General features: G+C 39.2%; 1 protein-coding gene across 2 annotated transcripts in view; it reads right to left on the reverse strand.

The window, feature by feature from the left end:
- The window catches only part of hephl1b (hephaestin-like 1b), an 18,094-nt gene extending 3,040 nt beyond the window's left edge, over nt 1-15,054 (reverse strand). The window contains exons 1-16 of one of the 2 annotated variants that reach the window (XM_085174727.1): nt 14,703-15,054; nt 12,477-12,721; nt 11,120-11,332; nt 10,646-10,858; nt 10,153-10,407; nt 9,283-9,451; nt 5,744-5,877; nt 5,462-5,593; nt 4,825-5,030; nt 4,358-4,502; nt 3,981-4,193; nt 1,947-2,163; nt 1,690-1,829; nt 1,488-1,613; nt 1,290-1,396; nt 957-1,191 (exon numbers count right to left, since the gene is read on the reverse strand). In XM_085174727.1, the coding sequence (XP_085030853.1) occupies nt 957-1,191; nt 1,290-1,396; nt 1,488-1,613; nt 1,690-1,829; nt 1,947-2,163; nt 3,981-4,193; nt 4,358-4,502; nt 4,825-5,030; nt 5,462-5,593; nt 5,744-5,877; nt 9,283-9,451; nt 10,153-10,407; nt 10,646-10,858; nt 11,120-11,332; nt 12,477-12,721; nt 14,703-14,878 (2,926 nt within the window). In that variant the 5' untranslated portion in view covers nt 14,879-15,054. Of the gene's footprint in view, nt 1-956; nt 1,192-1,289; nt 1,397-1,487; nt 1,614-1,689; nt 1,830-1,946; nt 2,164-3,980; nt 4,194-4,357; nt 4,503-4,824; nt 5,031-5,461; nt 5,594-5,743; nt 5,878-9,282; nt 9,452-10,152; nt 10,408-10,645; nt 10,859-11,119; nt 11,333-12,476; nt 12,722-14,690 lie in introns of both variants that reach the window. The other variant, XM_085174728.1, reaches the window with a different exon arrangement.
- Between the last annotated feature and the right edge of the window lie 1,010 nt (nt 15,055-16,064).

A 16,064-nucleotide genomic window follows, 5' to 3' on the forward strand; every position in this document is an offset into this window, starting at 1 on the left:
CTTAAGCATCTAGCTGCAGAAGAGGAGTGAGCATAAATGGAGTAACGTCAGGTCATTTCAGATGCAACTTTTCAAACAGCTCAACAGACACGAAATAAACTGTTTCTTTCACAAAATGTGTCTCTGACTAAACATCAGATTTAAATATTGATTCATTCCATCTTAAATCAACACAAGCCTGCTTGATCTCTGATCTGCTCGAGCTCCAATTTGCCTAAAAATTTTATGGTCGAAAGTTTGAACATGTATAATGAGTGCTGTGAAATTTTAGCTTCATATACCAAATGCCTTTCAAGATCATTTTTTAAAAAAATGGTCAGTCGACCTGCTTTTTGCACGTTGAAGATTGGCCCTGGGCTGGCTGTGTACTTTTGTTGTGCTCTGTCTTTAAGACTCCACAGGTCCTTCCCGATTGGAGACCAATCAGCCGCCGCCAGCTCTCCAATCGGGAAGGACCTGTGGAGTCTTAAAGCCAGAGCACAACAAAAGTACACAGCCGGCCCAGGGCTGTAACAAAGATATTCATGTTTGAACATGAATATCTCAAAAACTGTTTGATATAAAAGTATTCAAAAGTTCTTCCACAAAAGTAAAACTATTTTAGATACTCCTGTCCAAATAGAACAGAGTTTCCAGATGGTGCTGTAGTTATAAGTTAGAAATTAATTTTGTTCAATTTGTGCATATTTTCTATTTTCGAGATCTGGGTCATTCCATTTCAAATCATCAAGTGTTTTGAATATTTTCTGCTCAACCATCTCTGATTTGCTGTCCTGATTCATTGTGGTGGCAACAAAAACGATTACATTTATACTAGGTTACATCAAGATCAACAGACATCAATTTATGTTTATCTTCTATGGATATAATAGGTGAATATGTTTACTAAATCTAAAGTTTAATTCTTTGTCCAATAAGGTTGTTTTTCTTTCTGTGGCCCCGTTCACTCTTCTTACCGTGCATCTTGTTACTCTCCTCAAACTCTTCATCTGGAGTGAAGTTCTCAGGGTTGAGACCAAGGTACGTTCTGATGTTGTCTCCCAAATACCAGGACTTGTTTTCATCATGCACCATAAAGAGCAGTGCAAACTCCCTCTCCACGTCACTCCTCTCCCTATCGGGACCCTCCCCATGCTTCAGAGTCCCAGGCCTGCATATCACCAGAGGCCCCAGAAGGCCGCTGTACAGATCCTGAACATAAACAAACACCTTATCAGAATAAAATCTAATACTTCAACTCCTGCTTAAGTATTCAAGTTGCCCTGTAAATGATGTGCTTCTATTTTTACCATAACAAAGTCAACAGTGGAGTAGTAGATATAAGAAATACAGTTAGGATCCGTGACCCCTGGACCAGAGCTTTCAGGAACATCCCAAGTTACTTCGATAAAGTTGCCTGAAGGTTCAGAGAACATAAAAAGTATGAATCCTACTGCTTCTTAAAAAAGCCAGTATTTTTTATGCCCGTTTAAAAATTCATTTCTCACCGGGTTTGACAGGAATGTGTCCACCGCTGGCCCTAACGCCATGTGTGGTTATTGAGTATGGTCGGGTGGCATTGTTCTTGAATATAACCACGATCTGCTCTCCTACTTCTGCTTTGATTATTGGCCCTACAGGAGAAAATAAAACTCATGTCATCTTCATTCTTCTCTTAGTAAAAACAACATAAATTACTGTTAAGCTTACCTAGAATTTCCAAATGCTGCTGGTTGGGCTGCCGTTTCTTCTGAACACTGAAGGTGTCATCAGTATATTCTCTATACACCACCTTCTTATAGCGTGAGCCAATTCTGTTCTTTCCTTTTCCCACAAATATGCTGCCTGGACTGGGAGACAAGTAGCAATTTGCTTCTATTAACAAACAGTAATAAGTTATGGCATGAATTACAGGTTGTGGCTTCAACAATGAAACGTATCATCCTGCAATTATCTCACTCACACACCTGTCCTTTGGTGTGCTATGGTGTTTCTCCAGCTCCCAGTCTCTCTTTGGTGAATAGTCCCACTCTATTTCCTCAGCACTGATGAAATATCGCACAGTCTTGTTCAGCTTTGTGTATTTGTGATTTACTTTTTTTCCTGGGCACTCATTAACTTTATAACCCTGCCTCATGCCACCTGAATAGTGGTCTATTACTGTGCAGCTCACCTCATACACACCTGTTTGGAGAAACAACAAACAAGAAAAGGTTAAGGATTTGGACACATTCATGTGCCTTAAAAACAGGGCCCCATGTGAAAAAGGCAAACTTAATAACTGATTGTGTCGCTCTTTGCAGAATGAACTGCAATCAAATGTTTGCAATAACTGACAATAAGTCTCTCACATCACTGTGCAGGAATTTCAGCCCACTCTTCTTTGTAGAAGATTTTTAATTCAGCTACATCGGACGGTTTTCAAGCATGAACAGTATGTTTAAGGTCAAGTCAAAGCATCTCGACCTGATTTAAGTCACTTAATTGGTCACTCCAACTTGCTGGTGTGTTTTGGATTGCCGCGTAAGTCGAGTGAGCTTGAGCTCAGGGGAACGGACTGATGGCCGGGCATTGCCCTTGTGGATTTTTGGTAGAGAGAAGAATTCATGTTTCCATGGTTCAATTATGACAAGGTGCCCAGGTCTGGAAGCAGAAAAGCAGCTCCAGGCCATCGCACTACCAAGAGCATATTTGACTGTTGGTGTAAGTCATTTTGTCTCATCAGTCCACAGAATACTTTCCCCAAAGTCTTTGGGATGATCAGGATGTTTTCTGACAAATGTGAAATGTGTGACATCCTGTAAAAGCCATCGAGGAGTAACTCCTGGAGTAATTTTGGTCTCGCCAGACACAGTTTTCGGAAGGTTCCCCACTGTTCCAGGTTTTCTCTCACAGTGGTTCACGAGAATACTTCCAGACCGACAGACCTCAATGATTTTGTCTCTCAGCTTTTTTCTTTACATTGGGGCTTTAAGTGTTACTTTTTGAGATCTTTTAGCCTACTTCACTTGTGCAGACAGGTTCTGTGTACGTGATTTCTTGATTCAACAGGTCTTGTAGTAATCAGGCCTGAGTGTAACATGTGAAAATGAACTCAGCTTTAACTCAGGGATAACTACTTTCTACACAGGGATATAGGTTAGGATAACTTTTCTCAATCAATTAATGAAATCATCATTGAAAAACTGAAATATTATATTTACTCGAGTTATTATTATTTATTTATTTATTTTACTAATTATTAAAATATGTTTGATGAAATGCAAAAACATAAGAAACCAGGAAGGGGGAAAAGTACTTTTTCATGGCAAGGTAGATATAAACGCACAGAGTACAAAAAACCTTTGATTTCATGTTTATTTCAAATGGCACCTAGCTTATGTTTCCTGTCAGTTTGACTGCATGTATTTTGAGTCAAGTTGAAGAAAAGCATGTGACAAAACAATGCAATAGTAAACTGTCAGTGATTACCACTGCAGGAAAAAAGATGTTGTTTGCACATTTTTTTGCAAAGCTTAGCTTCCTTGGGGTTTTCCTTGTTTTGCAAATGTCTGCGCAATATGAGCATACAGATGCTGTATATTTTGTGAATCTAGATCTTTGCTTTGTTTTTTTTTGATGAGTGAAATTCTAATATTCTATTTTTATGATACATACCACTATTTAGATCTATAGTGCTAACTTAGCTACCTATCCATACTCCCCTTTTTCACTGCAGGAACAACCATATAGCATTTTTATGAACTGTGAAATTTCCAGTTCCATAAACTGGGATAAATTTTATATATGTATGTATATTTACGTGAGTGAGCATAGTGTATGCATCACAGGAGGCATTCACACAAACTTATGTAAACATGTTTATGGAGGATAACTTTAACTGCCAAACAAAATCTGAATGACAGATTGTGTGTTTGGGAAAAGATGAAGTGTGTTGTTTTTGTCTGTGTGTGTGTGTGTGTGTGTGTGTGTGTGTGTGTGTGTGTGTGTGTGAGACTAACCGGGAGTGTCAGGCTTCATGTCGACAGCTACAGTGGTGTGAGGGAAAAGGTTGAGAGTGTCCCGGGTTGTGCTTTGTTTGTTGAAAGTGTTTCCCTCAAAATACACGCCATGGATGTCCACCTCTGTACCTAACCCAAAGGTGTACCACCTGACTTTGTCCCCTGAACACATCTCCAGTCCAAGAAGGTTCCCATACATGCGCCCATTTACAGCTGAAATGAAAAGGAAGATATAAAAATATGAAAAAAATACAAAGACACACCTGAACCGGGTCTCAAATATAACAAAATCTGAGTTACAATCAACGCTGATTCAATAGCTTTTCAGATAAATAGGTAAGGTAATATCTGTTCAGCTGATTCACCACACTGATTACCATGCATCATGTTGCTCTCCTGAAAGTCCTCGTGCTCCTGATCAGTCTCACTGCTGCCAAACTTCTCAATGTTCTCATCTAAATACCAGCTCATGTTTTCATCCATGACAGAAAAAAGAAGGAAGAACTCCTTATCTACATCCTTCTGTTAAACAATAGAGACAAAATTACAGAATCAGTAAGGCTCTTAAAGTGCTGCTAATTCGATTTTAAGGTAACATCACACAGAATTTAAAAAGCACTTAAAAATGACACTTAAAATTTTCATCATAAATCATTTTGTCCTTATCTTAGCCATCTTGTATTGTTAAACTTCTAATAAATTTGATAATCCCCAGCAGCTTGTCAAACAAAAGGCAAGTGCTATTTTGATTTTAACTATTTAAAAGTGTATACACTCAGAGGTTCCTTAAGGTTTTGTTTTTTTTAACATGACAACGTGTCTGAATGCATAACCAAAGCAGCACCTGTCTGCCGTCGTCCCCAAGCGCTCCTCTCTTGCATACAAGAAGAGGTCCAACTAGTCCAGAATTGGTGTCTTTGGCAGGATCGGTGGCAGAGTAGTAGAGATAAGGGATGCAGGAAGAATCAGATGATGATGGGCCTTCCAGGACCTGCCAGGTGTAAGTAAAGTTCTCACCTGGACCAACATGGGAGCCTGGCTTTTCAACACCTGCAGTGTTGCAGACAAAGAAGTACAAACAATTTGGTTTACTTGCTGTCAGTACAGACAGCAGTCAAAATGCACTGTGATTCTCTTTTCACTATGCTTAACACCTTAATATAATAACATATGTATTAGTCAAACAATGTGCACTTTGAGCATGAACAAGTTAATGTACAGCTTTTATTTCTTACTTTGTGTGATTAATTACCTTTTTAATTTTGTAGAGATATACTCATTTATTTCTTTGCAGTAACTCTTTTTAAAGTATCAGTAATGCAAATGTATGCTTTGGTCAGTCTGAACAGTTAATCATTAGTTTCAGCTTGTGTTTTTAGAGAATAAGTAGCGTCCCCTAAGAATTACAGGATATCCCAGCTCCTTGACTTGCTGAGTTAACTGTGCCAGTATTATTTGTGTTTGTATCATTGCTTCCTCACCATCGTCATAACTGCTTCCCTGGAAGTGTTTATCATAATGAAGGCCATGAGGCTGGATGCTGTAGTTTCTATCAGCCTTATTGAGGAATGTCACTCTGAGAGTGTCACCCTCCTCTGCCCTCAGGACTGGACCTGTATGAATAGAAAAGGAACAATGTAATCAGATGAGAGATCTTGAGACTTAGTAAACTTGATGAATTTGGTGAATTGTTTCAGGAAACATATAACAAAAGAGAAAAGGTGACTTTTATTCAGAACATGGTGAAAAAAGGGAGGACTTACCCAGTATTCCTAAATGTCCAAGATCAGCTGATTTCTCAGTAGTGAAAGTATCATCTGTGTACTCTTTGTATATCACTTTTATGTATTGACCACCGAGTCTTCCATCATCTCTGCCAAAAAACATATCTGATGGACTACAAAAGAAAGAGATGGGATAGTTGGAGGAAGAAAATGAAGCAAAAACATATAAATTAGAAGCATGTGGTTTGTAAATATGTGACCTAGATGTAAAAGCGATGGGAAATGTCTTACTTAGACCTTAGTTACTTACTTAGAATGAAAATTGGTGTCAGATCATGCACCAATCTTGTGTCAGATTGGTGCATGATCATCTAGACCAGGGGTCGGCAACATGCGGCTCTTTAGTCCTTATACTGCGGCTCCGCGTGGGTTGGGAAAATAAATTAGTATTTAGCTGAAGTGTATTTTATTTATGTTAGTTCTTTTTTTTAACTTGTAGTTCTAAATTGGAAGATTATTGTGATATTGAAATATAAAAATAAAATTATATTCTATTATTTTTTCATCGCTCAAAATAAGCGTCACGCCGGTATACCCGCCGAAACGCCATGCATTTATCGAGACTTTCAACCCCAGGTAGGCTAATTATGGATCTTCGGATCCACATTATGTCAGCAGCTATTCTCCACCGTGAACTATGTTAAAGACAAACACCGCTCACGCCTGACAGACGACAGCTTACAGTCCTGCGTAAACTGACTTCGTACAGCCCCGATTAGCAGACGCTGTGCGCAGAGGTTCAGGAGCAGAAGTCCCATTGTAAACATATCACGGCAGACCGACGATGTTTGCATGAACACGCTTTTCAGCATCTCTTTATTGACCACTTTTCACACACGGTTGCTGTACGCACACAGCCGGCTGCTTTTCACCTCACAGCCCGACATACACCACCAACAACACAACAGCACAGATAGAGCAGACGTAAAGGCAGCGAGGCATGATTGCGGGTGTGGCTCAGGTGCGTCCGCCTCCCCTGCAGCGGCGCTGCAGACCACGCCCCGCCGCACGCATTAACCAGGTAAAATACATATTTAGGCAGAATTTTGCAAATATCTATTTTTAATTTTTCAGCAGCATAGTGCTTTTTTACCAATTATTTTTTAAAAGTCAGGTCAAGGCTCCAAAAGCCCAAAGGCGATATAAGGGTGGTGGCTGACAACAGTTTTTGTTTGCTACATGGATCATTTTAGTTCAGCTGGGTGTCTTTCCTTTTGTTATATTTCTTTAAGAGTTCAAAATGTGTTAATTACATAAATAAAATGTAATTTTCTCTGTAGTACTTCATGGATTTCATAAGCAACACACCTTAGTTGTTCACACAAAGCATAAAGGTAAAAAACAATATATACAGTGTTATCTTCATTTTAGATGTCAAAAAGTATTTGCGGCTCCCAGTGTTTTATTTTACGTGGAAACCGAGTCCAAATGGCCCTTTGGGTGTAAAAGGTTGCAGACCCCTGATCTAGACTGTTGGATCTTTACAAGCTATTCCCAAACTTGAGAACTCTATTATCTGATGTGAAATCTTTGAAAGTCTGCCACCTGCCCGCACCTTTACACACAACTCTGATTCTCTATTAAAAGATTTCCTTTTGTCACCAAGGAGCCGTCACTACATTTCAACTCTCCATGCAAGTTATGAAAGATGACGTGCTTTTCAGTGCATAAATAAGTGTAAAAATTGATTATATATAAATTGTTTTGATACTTTCAAACTTTAGTACATGGTTTTAAACTTTTTTCTACTTGTTGCACACAGAATCACATTGTTCACCTGCATTACTGTCATGCTCCACCTGGGGGCTGTGACCCATGCTCTGGAATTGGTCGCTCAAACCAGACCACACAACACGAATGAGCATCACATGTAGGGGAGACCGGGGATAGTTGTAACATTTTTGACATTTCTGTCTGTAGCTTGGAGCTCTTTTAAGGTAGTGGATTCAAAATGTAATGCAAAGTATTTACATGTCTCGGCTATTAAATAGTGCAGCTATTTTCTCTGCAGCACAATTACCCATTGCATGGTATGGTCTCAAACACAAAGAGTGAAATGTTACAATTAACCCCATAGTCTGGGTTAGTTGTAACATATCCTGGGGTGAAATGTAACACAATGAAATAAGGGTACTAACAAAACATTAACATGTAATCTTTGTTTATTCAACACATGAATGCACTTAGAGCCATTTATGTAGCTGTGTGTGTGTGACAGAATGCAGAAATCTAGCTTTTGAACATATGCCAACCCCCCAAAAAAGACAAATTATGGAATTTTCTGCAACTGAATATTTCATTAATTTTGGTTGGTCTTCCTTGAGTTTGGCCTCATTGGCTCAGTGGGCATTATAACCTACAACTCTTGCACCAATTTTGAACATAACAATGAAGCTGAAAAAATGTAGTTGTTCACCAGCATCGCAATTCCATTACTTTTTATCATGGCTTATCTTGGTGTGGTTTGCAAAATGCTTCAGAAAGATGAGGAAATCTGTTTCTTGCACCCATCCGGATTTCCACTACCAATACTTCCTACTGGTCCATCTCTGACACAGTGGTCTGCATAATGTATGTGTGGGAACACAAACAGTGGAGGAATTGTGTTGCCAATGGCATTAACCGCATATACAAAAGCGACCAGTGAACCTCTCTCTGCTCATGTCGTTGCCCCAACTTGTTTAATATAAGTTAAAGTAATAGTGTGGTAAGTTGTAACATTTGCATTATTGTTACAACTAACCCAGACTGTTGCTGTTACAACTGACCCAGACTCCTATAGCCATGAACTAGCTAACATTACAGCCAACAGCTAAAACATTAGCACTAAAGACCTACACAGAATATATCCCCATAGACATACAAATAACATAATTTAAGTTTGATGAGTTTAACTGCAAAGCAGATAATGCTATTAGAAATTGAAATAAAGTAGAAAAACTTACTTTTTGGCATACAAATTACTTTTTTTCGTGTTAAATTGTCTGTGTTTGACAAAATGTGCTGATTTTTCACATGTGATAGCAGTTCTGAATTGGGCATGCACAGGATGAGTCACATCATTTGAAACTTAGCCCTCATTGGAGAAATTGGAAGTGTTACAACTGACCCACGTTACAACTATCCCCGGTCTCCCCTACTGTATAACCAGCCCCTTCCAGGGGGCATGAACACAGAAAGTCAAGCCCCATTTTAGAGTTAGGAGTACTGACAGAGATAGAGAGACAAGATCAACCCATAAAGGTATCTTGAGTGTGTTTTGGGAGAAACCTGGCATGGAACTATGTTGGTGTGACTGATGGTGTGTTTGGTTTAAGTCTCCTCTTGAGTTTTCTGGGCTAAATAATAAATCAACTTTTATTTTGAGATGTATGTAAACTATTATTTAGACTGTCTTGATGCATGCTCAATCATCCAGGTAAGTAAATCCCCAAAAGTTGATTCTGTTCATCAGAATCAACTTTTGGGGCATTATTTAGGGGCATTATTTAGACTGAATTTTGCGATATGTTGCTCACCTATCTGCTTCAGTAAGGGATATGTTGCTGATCAAATCCCTTCCTGAGGGAGCATAGTTCCACAGGACTTTCTCTGCCGCCAGGTAGTAATTCCTTACAACTCCACCTGTCAGCATGGATCTGGCCTCATTGTTACACGACTTCACTTCATAAAAGACCTGCATCCCAGCTGGAACAGCACACACACACACACACACACACACACACACACACACACACACACACACACACACACACACACACACACACGTACAAACCATAATTTAGATAAGTAAAAACTCACTGAGATGTAGACCTTTGAGCAGGGGTTCAGGCTACAGTAACTGTCTATAAAATGATAAAACTATTCCAGAGTTCATTTTAAATGTTTAACTTGCTTGTCTTTTAGGAAATTGGGGTTACTCTCAAAATCTGAGCAGATCTACAACATGTAAAGCTGTCAGTTGTGTGATTTGCAGCCTAAATAGGTTTATAAAACAGCAATGTTACTTTTTTTTCAAAGGGTCAGGAACAAGAGAGAGCCATTATAAAAGGCACAGCCTTATAAAAAGTAATAGTTCTTCACAAGAATTAGCGGTAGTCGTTGTATGACTCTCTCAATGTTATGTTTGCTAGATTTTGGGCAGCCTGAAAATAATAACAAATAATAAAATGTCTGCTCATACCCTTCAGCTTTTAAATTCAACTGAGTTCTAGAAAGTGTTTTACAAGTCCAGGCAGGCTCAGAGTAGAAATACTAATCTCTGCTGTGGGAATGCTCAGGCTTTGACAAAACAGCAGCACCCCCATGAAAAGGGTATTTCCTTTGTCAGCAAAGTGCTGTAGCAGAAGGTCAAAGGTGACACATAGGTTAAAGGTCAAGTATCCTACCCTGCAAGTGGTCATTAACTTGGCAGGCCAGCAGCCATTTTCCATTTGCTTGTGGGACCATCTCGGCTGTTGCGAACGTGGCTGGGAACAGGCTAAGGACGTCAGTGCGGTGACCACGGTCCAGCAGGGTATTCCCATGGAAAAATGCAGAATGAATATCTACCTCATTACCCATCCCAAACAAATGCCAGGCTACTGCGCGGTGCTGACATAACTCGATTCCAGGCAGGTTACCAAACATGTACCCATTAATAGCTGTCACACAGAGAAAAACACACACAATCAGAGGACAATGAGACATTTAGCTATCAAAAACTTCTCCTACAGCCTTTGTTGTCAGAATTAGAAATGTGAAGTGAATTCACCGTGAACACATTTTAAACTTATATGATGCAGATTTCTGAGTTGCATCAGCTGATTTGACCCGACTGAATGTGTGCAGTTAGTTCAGTATTAAATGATCCTAGAAAGACTTTAAATATCTATCTCTCACCGTGCATAAGGTTGGACTCTTTAAAGTCTGGGTCTTCTGGGTCAACTGTTTCTGGATCAAAACATCTCTGAATGTTGTTTTTCAAGTACCAACTCATGTTTTCGTCCACCACACTGAACATTAAGAAAACATCCTGGTCGACATCACTGCGGGCGGACTTTTCGGCAGAGTCTCCCTCGGCTGCATTTAGTTCATTAGTCTCCTTCAAGGCTCCTGCACTCAAAGAAAAGGAGCATGCGTAATCTTTGTTTCCTTCTGGTGTCCCACTGTGTGCGATTTTCACGGCAATCCTTCGTTGGCAGTTTTTCAAGTAAAGCAATTTTTTCATGTTATTTTTACAAAGGCTGTTTCTGAATGAGATTACTGGCTTAGGATGTAGAAATACATTTGATTTAACATACAACTTATGCATACAGAAAGCTGCATACAGCAGGCAAACATACAATCAAATATATTTGCCAAATATATTAGTACCTTTCTTGCATGTGAGTAACGCCCCAATAAGTCCTGAGGCGATGTCCCTGGGGGCGTCAATATGAGAGTGGTAGACCCAGGTCAAGCAGTTGGCATCATCATCTGTGGGGCCAAACTCAGGTTTGACCTCCCAGCGGTAGGTATAGCTGCCTCCTGGAGGGACACAGTCATCTTTCTTCAACTTGCTTGATGTCCCGTCTGGATAGAGTGCACCTGGTACACGAAGGGAAAATGTTTGCAAAGAGATCACTCTGTTCAGAAAGCAGCCGAGCAGAGATATTATAGTTTATAGTCTCAATAAGAATTTTGTAGAAAATATTAGAAAAGATTTACAAGGATGTTATTTAAAGCAGGTTTCAAAAGTCAAGGTAGTATCCATTTTCTTTGTTGTTGTTTTTCTACTTTCTGGTAAGCCTTTAGTTTCTATGGCAGTGTGTATGAAAACAAAGCATAAATGAGAAGTCACGAGAACACTGATACAGTGTAAATGTCGGGACAAGGTTTAACAGAATTAACTGCTTTCTCAGTTCTCAGTAACTTAATGTGCTGACACCACTGACATGTGATCTCATTATCCTTCTGCTCAAGTTCCAGTTTAAGCAAAAAGATGCCACTTAACGTTCCTTATGTTTAATAAAATTGCAGATTTTAAACCATGACACAAAGCATAACAATAACCATTCTCTATTTTAAGTAGAAAAGGACTGCAGCTGTAGTCTCAATTTCCACAAGGCTCTCAAGTGTACTCCGGCAGGATGTCCCCTTCACAAGATTGGGGTGGGGGTGGGTGGTGTACGAGCTTCTTGCATAACAGAGAGCTGTAAAGTTCAGAAATCCTAAGATACATATCTTTATAAAACATCTGCCATAGCAGTCACTCATTTTCTGGAATTGTGGTGTGCCACTTTTTCTTCTGTTTCTACAATTTCTCATGTGTAAACTGAGTCACTCTGTGTACATTACACTTATGCCTACTTTTTTTTTAAATGTTCCCCAGTGTCTTCTGGTCAAATACATTTTGTCATTGGATAATATAAAAAAAATAGTACAATGGTGTTGATGATACTGTTTGTCCATTTAAAGGAAATGCTTTAGGAGAACAGTACCACGCCTTCTTGGAACTTCATAAACAATGTTAGCTGTTTCATGTAACTGCAAGCCCTTTTGGATTTTTAAAAAGTTATATTATTCAGTTTTTATTACAAATTTTGAACACAGCAACAATCGGTATCATTCAGTATGAATAAATAACACTTTGAAACCCTCACTGACAGCTCTTTGTTCTTGTAGGTGTGCCTCTGTGTGCAAAAGCACCATGAATTTTTCTGTCTATATCCAGTAGTATGGAACATTTTACCTTCTGTATCCTTCTCATAGAAAACCCCATGGGGATGCATAGAGTAGTTCCTGGTTTCAAAGTTCTTTAAGTGGACAACAATAGTTTCATCAACCTCAGCACGCAGTATGGGTCCCAGGAAGCCCAGCCAATCAGGTCGAGGAGACAGGCGACTGTATGAAGCATCTGTATATTCTCTGAACACAGCTTTCTTGTAAATACTTCCAATTCGATGGGGCCCTCCCTGTAGGAATATTGATGCATGCCTGAGAAAGTTTGAAAAGGAAACGACAAGAATGTGAGACACACACAGTGGAGCGATTATACAGAATTCCAAGAGTGTGTAGGAGGCAGACAAGAAAAATACTTTTTTTTCTTCTTGCATTTGTATTTGTTAGAGTCAACGTCAAGTTCCACGCTGCAACACCAACTTTCAATCAAACTTATACAAATCTAGCAAAAATAAGTGCATTGCCTTTCTAGGTTTTCACAAAAGGCTATGATAGATCTTTTAGTTTATACAATTTTGATTATTGTCTAACGGCTAGAATTTCATTGTAGACCAAACAAGAACTAGATCTTACCTGGTGTAAGAATAGATGTAAAGCCACTGAACAAATTACATGTGGTTGCAGGTCTTTAACAATTAGACATATCATTATTTTAATAACATGTTTTGGGGAGCTAATAACAGGTTGTTGAAACTGTAGCTGATGCACTTTTGGAAGTAAGATTATCTTAAATAGATTCTCAAATGATTTTGACTGAAAACCTTGACGCCTGTCTGATTACCGCTGTTTCAGTCAGAACCCAAACAGAGCAAACTAGTGCTAACATTGCTCCAGCACTGCTTATTCGTTTCCCCTTCTCTGTCTTATAATACGACATATGGCTTTATTAATCTAATGCCATGCAAACGCATTGCAAGTTGATTTGACGCAATTCTAAATTTTAAATGATGGGATACAAATGGCAGGAAGAAACATCTTAAAGCTTCTTGTGAATTCAGTTTGCCATGAAATGGGAGTGAAAAGACAATATGATATCTAACAAAGATAAACATGCCCTGCAGTGATTAAACAGTTTGAGCTTGAGACAGTTTAAGTACAGAAATGGTAAATGGTAAATGGCCTGTATTTATACAGCGCTTTACTAGTCCCTAAGAACCCCAAAGCGCTTTACATATCCAGTCATCCACCCATTCACACACACATTCACACACTGGTGATGGCAAGCTACATTGTAGCCACAGCCACCCTGGGGCGCACTGACAGAGGCGAGGCTGCTGGACACTGGCGCCACCGGGCCCTCTGACCACCACCAGTAGGCAACGGGTGAAGTGTCTTGCCCAAGGACACAACGACCGAGACTGTCTAAGCCGGGGCTCGAACCGGCAACCTTCCGATTACAAGGCGAACTCCCAACTCTTGAGCCCACGATCGCCCCAGGAAAGTCATGTATTGTGTAAGAATGAAGCAATTCCCTTATGCTTCACAATTATTTATCTCTCTGACAGGAAGGACAAAATTGTCTCAATCATTGCGCAACACCCATGAGCATTCCTTCATTTCATGAAAAATGTGCAAATGTGTCCAGTCTAATGTCCTCTTTTTTAATATAAGAAAGGGATTTATTATTATTAGGTATTGGTTCCTGAACTATAACAGCAGAAACACAGACAAATGTTGTGAGTTGTCAATGCTTACATGTGATGTAAGTACAAGCTGCATTAACAGTATTATTTTATATGTTTTTTTTCTAGAAATTGAAAACTGTGAAATGCAAGGGTCACACAGTCTCATTGTTACATCTCTCATTAAATTCCTAACCATGGTGTGATACAAATGCTTCTGTCAGACAGGATCTCTGTGCGTCCTTTTTGGTGATTGGCTGCACATAAAGACACATGGCAGATAGATACACAGTAAAGGAAGCCTCTAATCTAATGAGAGGAGACAGTAATTCGCTGTTAGTCATTGTCATCTTTCCTGCACATCCGTTAGACTGCCAGCAAAGCACACAAAGTCTAGACACTGTCACACCCCGAGCACGCGACATAATCCACAAGTTTTGCACTAAAACTTTTTTGTATCTCTAAACTGTCTTTTCTTTCGCGGTCTACTTTTATTCCCACATGAGTTATAATGAGTTTCTACTTGTAAGTGATCTCAGACATTATATAAAGACGCTAAAAATAAAAATGAATATTTACAAGCAATTAGTATCTGAGCATACTTGTCAACTCACTCATCGTCTTCGATGTCTTTCCCGTTAAGCAGGTTTTTCCCACTTGGTGCGTAATCCCAGAAGTCCTCAATGATCCCCACATAATAAACTCTCTCCCTGCCGCGCTCCCCGTTCGCGCCCAATGAAAGAAGAAAAATCAGCAAACAAGTTGCAAACAACCCCAAAGTCCGTGCCATATTCAGCTGATCGCAGTCTTAAATGCTGGCCAAAGTGATCAGCGGGTTTTGCTGATACAGCAACAAGTGGTAACCTTCTTTCACTCTTCCATGTGAGTGCGAATGTCCGTCTGGACCGCAGCGCTTACGAAACTCAAAGCAAAAACAGTCAGGCTATTCAGTCAGAGGCTACGCCTCCAGTAGTATCTGATGTGCAGGAATAAGAACCAGTAAGTACTCCCAAGTCAATTATTTTTTTTCTGGATGTAATTGAAGCGGTCTGCTGGGAAATTAGGTTAGTTAGATCCACTACGCAAAAGAGGCAGTGCCAAGCACTGTGGATCTCTAATTTGACTTTTCAGCTTCACAAAAAGCACTTTTGATGTGTGTTTACAGTTTTATTTGTTTCTGATTTTAGATTGATCCTACAGTAGACTGATGAAATAGCAGCCCATACAAATAACTCAATTTTTTTACCTTATCTTCCTTTAACGGTTCTAGGTGTTGCCACCAGTGGCGGTTCCAGAATTTTTAAACATAGGGCGGCACAGTGAGGGGCCAAGAACAAGGGAGGGGAGCCCCGAGGAAATAAGAATTTTCATGAATGTCAGTGTAGAAAATATTGGGCATGATTTTAGGCTCATGTGCAGCTCTGTTTTCTAATACCGATTTATGAAAAGCCAGCTGCAAGAATCCAAAAATCCTTTTATAACCATAGCTTCTTTACTTAAAGATTACTAAGTTTTAGTGAAATATTATTTAAGTTACTTAATATTACACAAGTTATATGTCAAGCTACAAATAATATGATGCTGGACTTTAAGCATAGTATAAAGTATTTAAAATAAGCACCACCTTAAACATCTGCAGCAGTAATATTAATCCATTTAAGGATGACGGGAACTTTTTTTCTGCAGAGTAATTATTTTTAATTTTGATATTTTATGCAGAAATTTCCAGTATCATAGTTTTACCGTGAACAGTAGACCAAATGCATCTCTCATGTCCTGTGTCAGGTCTTTGCAAGATTTTTTTCTTATTTCCTAAGAACATTAGTTTCAGATACTGTTCATGTGCTGTAGGTGATAAAAATACTATTTTATGCCTGTTAAGCTGTGTTATCACTAAAATGTTTGACAGATTTAGTTAAAATAGGAACCAACTATGATTTTTTGCAAACAAAAAAACCCCCACTGTTTCATCCGTT

The sequence above is a fragment of the Neolamprologus multifasciatus genome, chromosome 10 (assembly GCF_963576455.1).
Source record: "Neolamprologus multifasciatus chromosome 10, fNeoMul1.2, whole genome shotgun sequence".
NCBI lineage: Eukaryota > Metazoa > Chordata > Actinopteri > Cichliformes > Cichlidae > Neolamprologus > Neolamprologus multifasciatus.